The sequence below is a fragment of the Phaseolus vulgaris genome, chromosome 11 (genome assembly GCF_000499845.2).
Source record: "Phaseolus vulgaris cultivar G19833 chromosome 11, P. vulgaris v2.0, whole genome shotgun sequence".
In the NCBI taxonomy this organism is placed as follows: Eukaryota; Viridiplantae; Streptophyta; class Magnoliopsida; order Fabales; family Fabaceae; genus Phaseolus; species Phaseolus vulgaris.
In genome coordinates, this window is record NC_023749.2 from 35,663,751 (window position 1) to 35,677,847 (window position 14,097).

A 14,097-nucleotide genomic window follows, 5' to 3' on the forward strand; every position below is an offset into this window, starting at 1 on the left:
GAAAAATGTTATGAATATAAAAAATGGCCAAAATTTTTTTTGCAAGAATTAAAGGGCTGGAAAATAAAAAGCAAGAAAATACTGACAAGAGTTTAAAGGTACTTGAATTTAAAGACAAGAAACTAAAGGTACTTGAATTTAAAGACAAGAATTAAAGGTGCTAGAATGTAAAAACAATGTAAAGTGCCAAATTAACTCAAGCAAATTAAGCATAAGTACCTAAGCTCTAATAACCACATGATGTGAGTTGATTTTAGGATTGTTCATTTAGGTGACACTTTAGATTTATGATTGAGATTTTAAGAAAATTAAAGAGTGAAGTAGATGTGAAGGTTCATTTCACAAAGGCAAAAGGAAAATACAATTATATGGTGAAGATGATGACAAGATATGGTGTGGAATTACATAAGGAAAACAAGAGCAACATGGAAAAACCGAATAGCCATAAGGAAGCAAAATAAGAACATGTTTATGAATAGACTGGAATGATAATGGAAGGAAAAGATGAAGGAAAAGGAAACATATGAAAAATTGATGTGAGTTGATTAGGAGATTCATTAATTTGTGACACTTTAAGAACATGATGAGGAATTGACTAAAAGAAGACAAGGTGCAACACAATAAGGAGGCTTAAGGAAACATCAATGGAGTTCAATGCCTTCCAAATGATGAACCAAACTCATGAACATGAGTGCCATCTCCTTACATAACAAAATAACGAATAGGAAACTAGAATAGAATGCATAAATTGAAAGGAAAGCAAGAACAACACATTAAACCGAATAGAAACACAATATAAAGCGAATGAACCGATTTAAATGAAGAATTAAGTGCAGAATTGAAAAGGAAACACAAGAACAATCAGTAGAATTGAAGAACAAGACAACACAACATATTTTGGAATTGAATGGAATGGAAAAACGGAATTACAAGATGAATGATAGGAAGAACTTATGTGAATGAAGCCATGGAAGGGAAGAACACACCACTTGAATGGTGATTGATCCAAGATAAGTGCAAGATGCCGCCACTTGAGAGCTTCCTAAACTCACAAGACAAGACTAGCTAGTAAAAGGAGAACAATTCTCACAACTCACACAATTTGTGTATAGTAACTTTTCTTCAAATTCCAAATCTGAATTTACATGAGCATAGCACCTCTATTTATAGTGTGAGAGGGCTGAAATTTAGGTAGGAAAATTCAAATGAAACTCATTTGAAATTGTCACAAAAAACAAGTCACATGGAAGGTGTGACTTCACATGGGAGGTGTGACTTGGTTTCTTTCTTTGGAACCTCCTAAAACTACACCTATATCTTCTTTTTATGTCACATGGAAGGTGTGACTTATCTTTGTACATTAACACCCCTTATATCTATATCTACACTTTCCTTTTATGTTCTACTAAAAACTACTCAAAAGAAATTACAAAAAGAGACATCAATTGATGCTCATATACTAATGCTTGTGCCCTTGCTCTTATTATCTTCCGAGGCATGATGGATGATGAGATCATGGGTTGGGCTTGGGCCTCAGATTGGGCTTGGGCCTCAGATTGGGCTTGGGCTTGGGCCTCAGTTTGAGAAGACTAATATGAAGAACTTCAAATGTTCTAGACCTTGTCCATTCCTCCTACTGATGAGGTCTTCTTGTGCTTAGTGAGATGACCCTTCATAGTTGGCATCCTTGATCATCTTCATGTATTTTGGATTCACATCATGCCCTCCAAGTTGGAGAAAATTCGACCTCGAATTTAGAACTCCTGCATATAACAAAGGCAGTTTGCTATCAAGTAAAACAGTGGAAGAAGAGAAAGGCAAACTTGACTTAGATTCATTAAGTGCAAGGAGATGATATGTAAGAATTCTAGCTACATGACATGTTTGTAAAGAATATTTGGGGATGAAATGTTTTGTGAAAAAGCCTCTTAGAAGGTGAGAACCTTTGGGAGGTGTTGGAAGAGCATCCCTAAACTTTTTAAGCAAAAATGTCAAGTATTTAGAATGTTTAAGTAATGAAAAAGATAAGGAAGGAAAACACCTTGGAAGTGAAGGGATAAGACTCATGGTATCTTGGCCTTCTTTTTCTCTTTCATTGTCACTTTTGGTTTTTATTTTAAGTTGGTCTTGTTTTACCGCATTTAACGTTGTTGGTTGTTTAGTTGGACAATTGCCAGCTATATGCTCAAAACTTAAACATTTAAAACATTTGGTTTTTAAAGTTTTGGTGGGTGACTTAGGGGTAGAAGGATTTTGTGTAGAAAATTTTTGGGGAGAAGTGGTTTCTTTGGAAAAATTGGAAGGAGAAATTTGAGTAGAAATTTTGTTTGCATCCTTCCTAGAAGAGTTGTAGAAACCATCATCATGAGTATGTTTGAAAGTTGTTTTCAAAAGGTGTGATTCTACCTTTATGGCTAGGTGAACCACTTTTGTTAAAGAAGAATACTCATGTAATTTTACAAAATCTCAAATTTCTCTTCTTAAACCACTTACAAACATTTTGATCTTTGACTCTTCATTATCATGCATATTCATTTTAGTCAAATTTGTTTCTAAATCTTGAAAGTATTCATCTACCGTTCTATGTCCTTGATGAAGCCTTTGGAACTTCAACAAGTGTTCCTTCCTATAAGGAGGAGGAACAAACCTCGCACATACATGTTTTTAAATCATACCAAGAAACCACGGTTGATCTCTTGTTTAGCCCAATGTCCATTACAATTTTATGCCACCATTGGTTGGCATAGTCTAAGAAAGCTAAGGAACCTAACCTTTTGGTCCTCGGTGTCCTTATACACATGAAAAAATGTTTCCCAATCTAAATACAAAGAAGGATCATTAGACCCACTAAAACTAGGTAATGTTACAAAATTAAAAGAATGTTGTTGTTGTGGTTGGTGTTGACGGTGCCTTTTGGAAAAATTGTGCAAACTCCATTTGTCCTCATTTTGTTCATTTTGCCTTGCTTGAGCTTCTTCTAGTCTTTGCAAGGCATTAATCTTTGCTCCCGGCGATTAGGTTTGGCTTCACTTGAGAAAGGATAGATTTCCTACTCAAAGGAAGTCCAAACTTATGCCTCGCGGTGATGGTCCTTTTCATATCATTAAGAGGATTAATGATAAGGCCTATGAGTTAGATATGCCTGATACATATCTGGGTAGTAATTCTTTTAATATCAGTGATTTAACTCTTTTTTCCGCAGGCTTTCCAAATTCGTGGTCGAATTCTCTCCAACCCGGGGAGTATGATGAAGATCAAGTAGAGGAGGCACCTGAGGCCAAGGCTTTGGGAGATGAGCATCATTGGATGTCTCTTTTTGTAATTACTTTTGTGTAGTTTTTAGGAGAACATTAATGGAAGGTGTAGAGATAAAATAAGGTGTGGTAATGTGCAAAAACAAGTCACACCTTCCATGTGACATAAATAGTAGGTGTAGATATAGTTTTAGGAGGTGTCAAAGTGAGAAACAAGTCACACCTCCCATGTGACTTGTTTAGGCGTCAAATTTGAATGGTTTGTGTTTCAATTTTCACTCTTCTTTTGCAGCCCTCTAAACACTATAAATAGAGGTGTTTGGCTCTTGTAAAAGAATGAATGAATTAAAGTAATGTTACTATCCACAATTTTGTGTGAGTTGTGAGAATTGTTTTCTCCTAGCTAGTCTCATCTTGTGAGTGTTTGGGAAGCTCTCAAGTGGCGGCATCTTGCACTTATCTTGGATCAATCACCATCCAAGTGGCGTGTTCTTCCCTTTCATGGCTTCAAACACATAAGTCTTTCTTATTTCATCTTCATTTCCGAATCATGTTTAGTAAATTTTAATCGGTTGTTTGTGCTCATTTTTCTTGTTCTTTCATTTCAATAAGTTATTCTTGTTCATCTTGTGTTTCCTTTTCAATTATGCAGTTGGAGCTTGATTCTATTCGGTAATTGTGTTTCATTTCTTGTATTTGAATTCGGTTCCATTTTGTATTAGGTTTGTGAATCGGTTCTTTGTGAAATGACACTCAATCATGAGTATGGTTCATCATTTGGAAGGCATTGAACTCCATTGATGTTTCCTTAAGTTCCTCCACTTGTATCGAATTGTTTACCTTTGTTTGTAGCTCCTTTTTTTCATCATTCTTCACCTTTAATTGAGTTTTTTTCTTGGGCCTTTGGAAATGAACCTTCACATCTACTTAACACTTGTTAAGTTATGTCCAGTGGGGATTTTCCTTAGGTGAGTCACCTTAAATTGCTAAGAATCTTGATCCTAATTCTTAAAAAGTTTGAGAATGGTTGCATGCCACTTGGATGGTGAAATTACTCCAAGATAAGTGAAGGATGCCGCCACTTGAGAGCTCTAAAAAACTCACAAGATAAAACTTAGAGGAACAAGCCTCACTACTGTTTCCAAGCCAACTCTGTTTTCTTTCACAATGTAGGGCCTGGTGCATTAGCAATCTTCAGTTGTGTAAGCATGAATGAATAGTGAAGTAAACATTCCATTTTAGAGTCTAGGGCCCTGTAGTTGACATATAACTAGATAATTAAATTTCTTTAAAAAGTGTTTTAAAGGATAGAACCAACAGACTTGTTGGATAACCAAGATTTCCTGGTGAGTTTAATATGGTGAAGTAACAAAACAAGAATGCCCTCTACTCTGTTTTCATTATTAATTATTATTTCTTGCTTCTTTTTTTCCTCAAATGTAATCGAAATAGTAGTTCCAAACTTTGTTGTTTAATTTATATATGATGAAACAAAATTTGCCCCACTCAACTACTGATGCTACCCGGGTAACACAAATTTGCATGTTATTTGTTAAGTTGTGAAGATGTAATATTGTTATATTTTCAAAGGATTGAAAAATTATGATTTTTTTTCTGAGATTATATTTTAGGAATTCTAATATAAATTGACTAAATATTGCATGTGGTTGAGATTGGGAAAGGAAGCAAGGTGAAATACGAACTATATTTCTTTGCAAATTATATTTATTTTTATATTCTTAATCTTGAGTGGGCTAGACCCACTAAAAGGTTTCTTTTCTTTTATTTCTTTTTGAGAACTTAGTGTCTGAACAACCCTTGCAAACTAATATAACTCTTTTATTTTTTTCACAAAGCGTGTGTTTCACCTACGCAAAACAATTTTTTGTGGACTGTTTTGTGTTTATTAAATCAACACCATTAACATCTCATTTAATGCCCACGTAACTTATTAGCTTCCACTCTTTCACAATAGGTTTTTTGGCGACACAATTCAGACACAAATAACGTGTTAGTGTCAGCTTTTCTTATTTTGTGTTTGTTTATGACAAATTTAATTCATTATTTTCTTGTAGTGGGTGGATAGGCATGAAATAGATGATGGAAGATAGAGGAGAAAATATCATCTAAGAAAACTCTAAAGTACGATTCATGGACTAATGTTTCATGATTACTTCGTAATCGATGGAATACTTGTCTTAATTAATGTGGGAAAATCAAGCTTAAGGTTACTCATATTTTTCAAGGTGAAGGGAATGCGTGTGTTGATAAGTTGGATAATTTAGGATTTATTCATAGAGAATCATTTCATTGGTATAAGCAGTGTGTCGTTGCACATGGCCCTCACACCGCACCGCGTCGTCGTCTACAACACTCGCACCACCAGCGAACCATTGCGTCACCTACTGTAGCACCGTCGCACCTCTAAAAGCACTATTCCGTTGTCGCCACGCACAGGAAACCCTAGTTTCCAAAGCACATCATATGGATTTAACAATTTCTTGATTTACTTTGTTAGAATTCTTGTCTTTAATGAAAAATTAATTTACTATTTAAAAATAAATTTAAATTATAAAAAATAATTTTATGTTTGTAATATAATAATAAAGTAAAATAATAATATAATATTTAGAATATTATATATATATATAATAAATTGTATTTTAATTTGAATTAAAAAATAATAATATTAAATTTAAAATGAAAAGGTAGTGTCATTTGTCAATTCAAAGTAATAAATGAGACGACCATAATGATATGTGCTTTTACCAATTCAAAATAAAGTATGGTCTTCAACTAAAATGCACCATTCCTTTTTTTTTCGTGAATTCTTTCTCACTTCTTTCCTTTATCTTCTTCGTTTTCCTTCTCCCTTCTCCTTCTTCATTCTTCCACTGCAACACCCATTTAAAAGTGTCCTCTGACATGTCCACAAACTGGGTCATGTCCGACCCAACTAAATGTGTTTGACACCGTTTTGTACATGTGTTCGTCGTGTGTTCGTATCCGAAGCGCAAAAGCGAGATCGTGAAGGGTGTTCGGGCTTCATATATATATGCAATATACATATATAGAGAATTCCTTGTTTGTGTAGACAAATGTGTGTATTAATTAGCCGTGCTTCATTATTCTTAGATCCTTCAATGTTTTGTGGTGCAAAAGTATAACACGTCAAGCTAAATGAATAAATAAAACTATAAAAAAAATTAAAGCAATAATATTTGTTGTGTTATATAACATTTTTGTTGCCCGCATTATTTATTGATCTAGCCAAATGTCGAATAGACGTCAATCTCATCCCTGAAACAATATTTGTCATATGAATAGTGTTGTTTCTCCTCTCTCTATAAGTTCTTCTTCATGTAAATAGTTTATTTGTCCTTTATTTAATGGTCATTCTTCGTCTTATACTTGCAACATTTAGTCTTCAAGTTTGTCTCTGTTGTTCTAGTATTGATCTTTTATCACTTATATTTTTGTTATGTAATCTATTAAAATGTGGAAAAATAATAAATATTAAAAAAATTATTTAAAAATTATAAAAATTAAATATTTATAATTATACAATTTTAAAATAACTAAATATTTATATTTATTTTTTAAAATAAGATTATATAATTTTTTTAATATTATTCTTTTATCAAACTACAATAAATAAAATTAAAGTTAATAAATAATAGGATAAACATAAAAGGGTATTTATATGCTAATTTTAATGGACAAACATAAGATGCTAAAATAAAAATACAAATAAAATATACTGAAATTCAATAATATATTGTTACATATTTAGAAGTTCTTAATTTTATAATAATTAATATATTAAAAATGTAAAATTATTAATAAAATCATTTTGATTTAAAAAAAAGTTCAAATCAAATATTTTAATAATTTTATTTTAATTAAATATAAAATATAATAAATTTAAACAATATTTTATTATTTTTATATTGATATTTTATCACTTATATTTTTCATTTTATTATATAATAATTTGATTGGAACTGCTGTCGAAATGCTGGGTACGCAAGCATAAAAATCTAATATTTGATCAATTTGATTATCGAAAATTTCCATTAAATAATAAAATGGAAAATGATAATTTTCATCAAAGAATTAATAAAATAGAAAATGTTAAAGAACATAAAAGCGACATTACGATCTTGTTCCTACTAGGGAGATGGGATTTAGAGAATTATTGAAGTCTTCTTCTCCTTCCTTCGGTCGGTCAAGTTACTGGGTGATGAGCTAGGATTCCTCTCGTCCTCCTGCTTCTCCTTCGGCACTCGGTCTCGGGTGAACACCGGATGGTGGGGTACCTGCGAAGGCACTCCGACGCTCAAGTCAGTAAAGGGGTGGTCAGCTCTCATGTAGGTGAACAGTAAAAAATGGCATACCTTACTCCTTGGGATGCGTGCTATTTATATATTATTCTAATGGGCCTACCTTGTTGGGCCCGCTTATCGGAGTGGATACCGCTTAGGGTTGTATTACCTAATTCTTAATGATGGATTAGCTTCACTGACCTTGGTTTGAGCGTTAACGTTAATAGCAGTCGGCCGTCGGCCAAGTTTTCCTGGTATGAGTCGGCTATCGGCCAGATTTCCATGGTCTCGGTTGTCTCGGCCAGGTAGGCTGTCGGTCTCGTCTTTCGGCCAAGTCTCTCAAGTCTCGGCCAGTTTTCCTTTAGTCTCGGTCAGGTTGGCCAGGTCTCAGGCAGTCAGATGAGTCTCGGGCAAGGAGACCAGGGATCGGCCTCGTCCATACCAGTACATATATTAATTGTTAAATGCAAGATCTGTGATTTGAATTGAATTGATTTAAATATAGAATTTAAAAACTATGCCAAATGTTTCTCGCAAAACTACGATGAACTTAATACTTAAGGTTCAGTAAATTTTATAATAAACACACCTATATTTATTAGATAATTAATATAAAATTTAATCAAATTATTTAATATCTTGTTATTCAATTTGTGTTGATCTTTATTATTTATAATTTTTATTTTGTAATGTAATTTATTAAGATGTGAAAAAAGTAATAAACATTAGAAAAATTGTTTACAAAATTATAAAAATTAAATATTTATATTATTTTTAATTAGATAATTTAAAATAATTCACCTCACTGTTAGGGTTTCAGTTCTTCTTTGTTTGCTTGGTCTCTTTCTATTCACTTCTATTTTTTCTCACTTCTATTTTTTCTCAGATATGTATTGGGAAAACATTGTTTTGTGGTTGGGCATTCTTTTTCTCTTTGAATTTGTTTTAGAAAAACATTATTCTATGATTGCGTAGATGATGGAATTAGAGTACGTAATGACTTTGGATAAATTAAGTACAAGGCAAAGCAAAAGTAAAAGGGGCTTGAAATTGTAATGCATATATAAATGATGGAAAAACGTTCTTCTTCTATTAATGATCTTTGTAAAAAAAATTTGGATGAATGATGAAGGAGATATGATGAGCGGAAACATTACTCAAGAGGAGTTTTCACTGATTGAAGTGAATATACTGTTGACTCGTTTTAAAAAAAAAAATTCTTTATAGCATGTCACATTTTTGCAAATTATACGTGGGCTTCTTCCCCACAAAAGAATTTTTTTTTTGACTGTTTCGTGTGTATTAAGTAGACACTATTAGCATTTTATTTAATGTCCATGTAACTTATTAACTTTCATCATTTCATTCTTTCATCGTAGGTTTTTTGGCAACATAATTCGGATACTAATAATGTGTTAGTGTCCACTTTATTTCATTTCTGAACATGCAACTAGATGTTTTTAGTACTTGAAAGAAATCAGGAGTGTCAAAATTTTATCTTCAAGGATAAGGTTTGAGAAAGAGAGAATGAAGATAACGGGGTGGATTTACATAAAAACTAAAAAAATAATCAATAATTTTATTTACTTTTTATTTTAGTTCTTCAGTGAACAAATAAAACTCATATAAGCATAGGTTATTTCTTTCTCATGACTAACATAATAAATAAGATAAAAATAAAAATAAAAACTTTCTTTTTATAAATTATTTAACTTCTTATTATATTATTTTGTTATATCTTAAATGTAATTACTAAAGAATCTTAACATATCATGTGGAATTATATTTAAAATATATTTGTGTACCTATTTTGAAAAGCATAACAGCGTAAAAATCTGTATTGTTATTGTATAACTCTTTTCATATTTATTTAACAGCAAAAGATTTTGTTAGTTATAAATCAAAATATTTTAATATAAATTCAAAACATCATGGTCATATAAAAATCATCTAATATCAAGTTATTTAAAACTAAAAAATTGTTATTTTCCATTACATATCTTTATTCTTGAAATGAATTTGATGTTTCATATAAAAATTGTAAAAGTATTTAAAAATGGTTGATAAGTTGTTTAGATATCACATTCTTTCAATTACGAAATTTAACGATAAACTGAAACAAATTATTATCTTAATTTTTATTTAAAAAATAATGTACGAAATTGAAAATATACAGTAAAAATATGTGGGATGTGCTTGAAATATTGAATTTTTGTAGAGATAACGATGCAGAATATTATAAAGAAAAATTAATCATACAAAATTTTCACCAAGTTTATATTTCTCTAACGTGTGTATATATAAATATATATATATATATATTATAAATAAGATAACAAAATATTTTTAATAAATTATTCAAATCTGGTTATAACTGTGATTATCTAAATCACAATATATTTAAAAAAAAAATCATTTTATATATATTTTTAAAATATATTTATATTTCTAAATATAAAAAAATCTATCATTTGAAAATTTTCTTATATAAAACCCCAAGCCCCCTCCCCTTCCTCACACTTTTTCTTATTCATCTCATTCCCTTCTCTCTCAAAACATATCTCTCCCTTCTCTCTATATTTTTTCTCTCCTTACAATCTTATTACAGACCATTTCAAATAGAGTAAGTATTTTATTATGCTAAAGATACATTCTTCTCTCATCTTTGTTATCAATATTGGTAGAATCAATTTAGAAAAGTCTTTCTCTCAACTATCAAAATTTAATAATGTTTGGATAACTTCTTTGAGTTCATAGATTTTGAAATATAAAATTTAAAATATATTTATATATTCCTAAAAAGTATTACATAACAATTCTATGATTTTAAAATTATCTTATATATCTTTGTCTTGCCATATTTAAATATTCAAATTACTTTTGATACGTTTACTTTTTTTAATAGCCTCCAATTAGGAAAGTAAAAGTTAAATATCAAAAAACAAAATTTCCTCTTTCTTTTCTTGTGTGAAACCTTTTTTTTTACTTCCTCTCCGTTAATAAAAGATACATGCATAATTTTTTTTGTTATTATATAACTGATGTTATCTTGTTTCTTATTTTTACTGAAACTTGTAACGATAGTAGATCATAATGTATTTTAAATTAAATTGAAACTATAATTTGAAATCTTACTTTAAAAAGAAATTCACTTATCATTTTTCAAAATATCTAATATATCATCAATTTATTTGTTTATAATTGATGAAAAAAGTTATTTCCTTAACTCAATCATCCCGATTATTTGACAACTAATTTTATCATAATACTAACTTTATATTTATTTTTAAAAGCCGATCACTTGAATTTGTTTTAAAAGCAAGCTCTGAACTTTAAAAAATTTCCTTATATCTAATCCACTCATCTATATATCTAATTTATTTATCTAGTATGTGTATTTATTTAATTCATACATTTATTCTATCTATCTATTTGTTTATTTATAAATAAGCATTATAAAGACACCATGACAAATGTACAAACTATTGATTTAAAAATAGGTGATAAATTAATTATATATGCAATTGTTTTAATTATGAAATTGAAGGATGTAAATTAAGACAAATGTGATCTTAATATGTAAAAAAATTAATAAATATAAAGTAGTAAAAAGAATAAGCTGATTTGGGATATGATTGCAATGTAGAGTATTATGGATGTAAAGTTTAGCAGAATGGATAAGAAAATTGGTGGGACAACTTGTGTCTACTGGCGAGCGGGGAGATGCAACAGAAATCCGTGCAAATTTCTACACAGAGAAACATCCTCATTACATGTTAATGCCAGAAGCAAATATTGTGGAAAAAAATCTCATTCATCCTCTAATAATACCTCCAAATATAACCCCAAGAAAAAATTGGTTAGAAAGAGAGGAGATGGGACAAATGTTGTTAAGGTGTCTAAGAAATCATCTACAAGTATATGCAAATATTGGACCAACAACAACTGTGTGTACGGTGAACAATGCCCTCATTTACATTCATGGTTTCAAGGTGATGGGTTTTCCACATTAAAAAAACTTCACCAACACAAAAAGGTAATAACTCTAAAACCACTATTATAAAATATATTTTGATAATATACATTTAGAATATTAATTCAATCAACATTGGTTTGATCAACTTTTGGACATCAGGCTATCACCGGAATTACGCTTCTGGCTGGAACCAACAAACTTTATTATGGAAGCACCGATGGAACCGTTCGGATATGGGATTGCCATACAGGTCAATGTCTTAAAGTCCTAAATTTTGGCACCCAAGTTAACTCTTTGATAAGTGAGGGGCCATGGGTTTTTGTTGGTTTGAACAATGTTATCAAGGTAAACACTTTTTTTGTCCTTCTTTTATCTTAAATGTATGATAATGTTCTAATTATAGGAGTAGTATAACAAAACTTCTTACATGGATGTGTTTGTGGTAAAGGCTTTGAATACTAAGACCAATTTGGAGTTTACTCTTGATGGACCCAAAGGAAGGATCCTTCACATGACTGTTGGTAACAACATCCTTTTTGCCGGGGCAGAGGTAATCATCCACACAAAACTTCGATCTTATCTATGTCAAATTTTCCTAATATTTTTATTTTTATCTAGTTAGTTAACTACATCAGTTTTTTTGTTTATTAGATTAAGTATTCTTAAACTTTATAAACATTTTATACCTTTTACCCTACCATTTTTGTCCTAATTACTTACACTGCCAATTTTTTTTCTTTCATTAACTTCAAAACTCTTGCCTTTTCAACATTTGTTTCTAGTGTCCATTAATTTATGTATCATGTAATTATTAAAATTTTAGGATGGTGTCATTACTGCCTGGAGAGAAAGCTCTGAAGTTAAGTCTCCTTTTGAATTAGTTGCCTCACTAACTGGTCACACTAAATCTGTGGTTTGCCTAACTATTGGACGCAAGATGTTGTACTCCGGATCCATGGACCAAAGCATAAAGGTATGTGTGTTGTGAGTTAATGCAGAGATACTCGTTTCCTCTTGTATCATGTCAATTTTTCTTGAATTCAATTATCATTTACCGTCCAAATCTTATTACCTTGTTTTCTTCAGGTCTGGGACATGGATACATTACAATGTACAATGACACTCAATGAACATAATGATGTAGTCACATCCCTTATTTGTTGGGACGAATTTTTGCTGTCAAGTTCATCTGATGGCACAATTAAGATCTGGGCATGCATGGAAGAAGGAACTCTGACTGTGCTATATACACACATTGAACAAAGTGTAAGATACCTAATCATTTGGTAGCACATGTTAATTTTAGAAAAAAAAACTGATAATAATCATGAAGAAGTTGATCAATTCACTAAATTCATACATTTTGTATACATGCCATTGTCTCAATTTTTAGGATGCCTAATGCAAATGGCAAGCCAATATTGTTTTCCTCTTGTACAGACAATTCAGTACGCATGTACGAATTGCCATCGTAAGTTAAAGTTAATTCTACTTCTATCTCAAATTTTACATATCACTTTGTTAAATATTGTTTCATCCCTTAATCGATTCCTTTTCCTATATAGATTTTCAGAGAGAGGTCTTTTATATGCTAAGAAAGACATTGCATCTTTCGAGTTAGGACCTGATGGACTCTTCTTCACTGGCGATGAGACTGGTTTGCTTAGTGTATGGAAGTGGAATGAGTTACCTACGATGACATCCAATTGAGATGTTTTTTCTCTTCTTCATACATGAACATATTTTTCTTAATAGTAACCAAAATACATTGTATGTAGAATTGTATATCAAATGAGAAATTACAATTTCATTTCTATCTTTAGTTTTATTTTTTAAATTTTGCCAAAAAATGTAAATGAAAATTATATTTATCTTAATATTAAATAATATTGGTGTAAATATATATTATATGTAAAATTATAATTCCATTTCTATAATTTAACATTTTTTACAATTCTATTTTTACAAAATCACATATTTACATAAATAAGTTTAATTAATTTAAAAAAGGGAACTATAAATTATAACTAAAAAAAGTAATTATATTAATACACAAATTCATAATTTATATTTTGAAAAATATTAACTTCTTAGAATTTTAACCGTAATATAATTATGTATATTTAAAGTATCACTACAAGAAATGATGATGGTAGAGTCCCCAAAAGAGCAACACAAAGAGAAAAAGAGATGTGATATATGGGGATAGTGTGGACTTAGCGTCCCAAGAGAAATGGAAAGCTAATCTTTTGGTGGCTATGCATTAGGGATGACCTTCAGTGTGACACAAATTTACAAGGTAGTGTTGGTTAAGCTTACATAAAAAAAAATATTATTTAACTATAACGTAGGTTTCGGGGATACTTAAAGTGGATATAAAATTAAATCATTATTAAGAAGTGGACTTCCACTTATATACTATGAAATGTCCTAATCTCAAGTCCATGTGTTGTGATTAATCAATATCCCGTAACAAACCTTTTTGTTATTTCTACGCCATCGTTTTTAAAAGGGTTCTTCTTCACCTCCCCTTATCTGTTTT

General features: G+C 30.6%; 1 protein-coding gene across 1 annotated transcript; it reads left to right on the top strand.

Annotated features, from left to right (window-relative positions):
- Window positions 1-11,231: 11,231 nt before the first annotated feature.
- LOC137827708 (zinc finger CCCH domain-containing protein 48-like) lies at window positions 11,232-13,265 on the top strand. The gene is made up of 7 exons (XM_068633985.1): window positions 11,232-11,615; window positions 11,715-11,900; window positions 12,004-12,105; window positions 12,379-12,528; window positions 12,642-12,819; window positions 12,927-13,026; window positions 13,121-13,265. Exons 1-7 carry the CDS (start codon window positions 11,232-11,234, stop codon window positions 13,263-13,265), a joined length of 1,245 nt encoding a protein of 414 aa, XP_068490086.1.
- The last annotated feature ends 832 nt before the right edge of the window (window positions 13,266-14,097 follow it).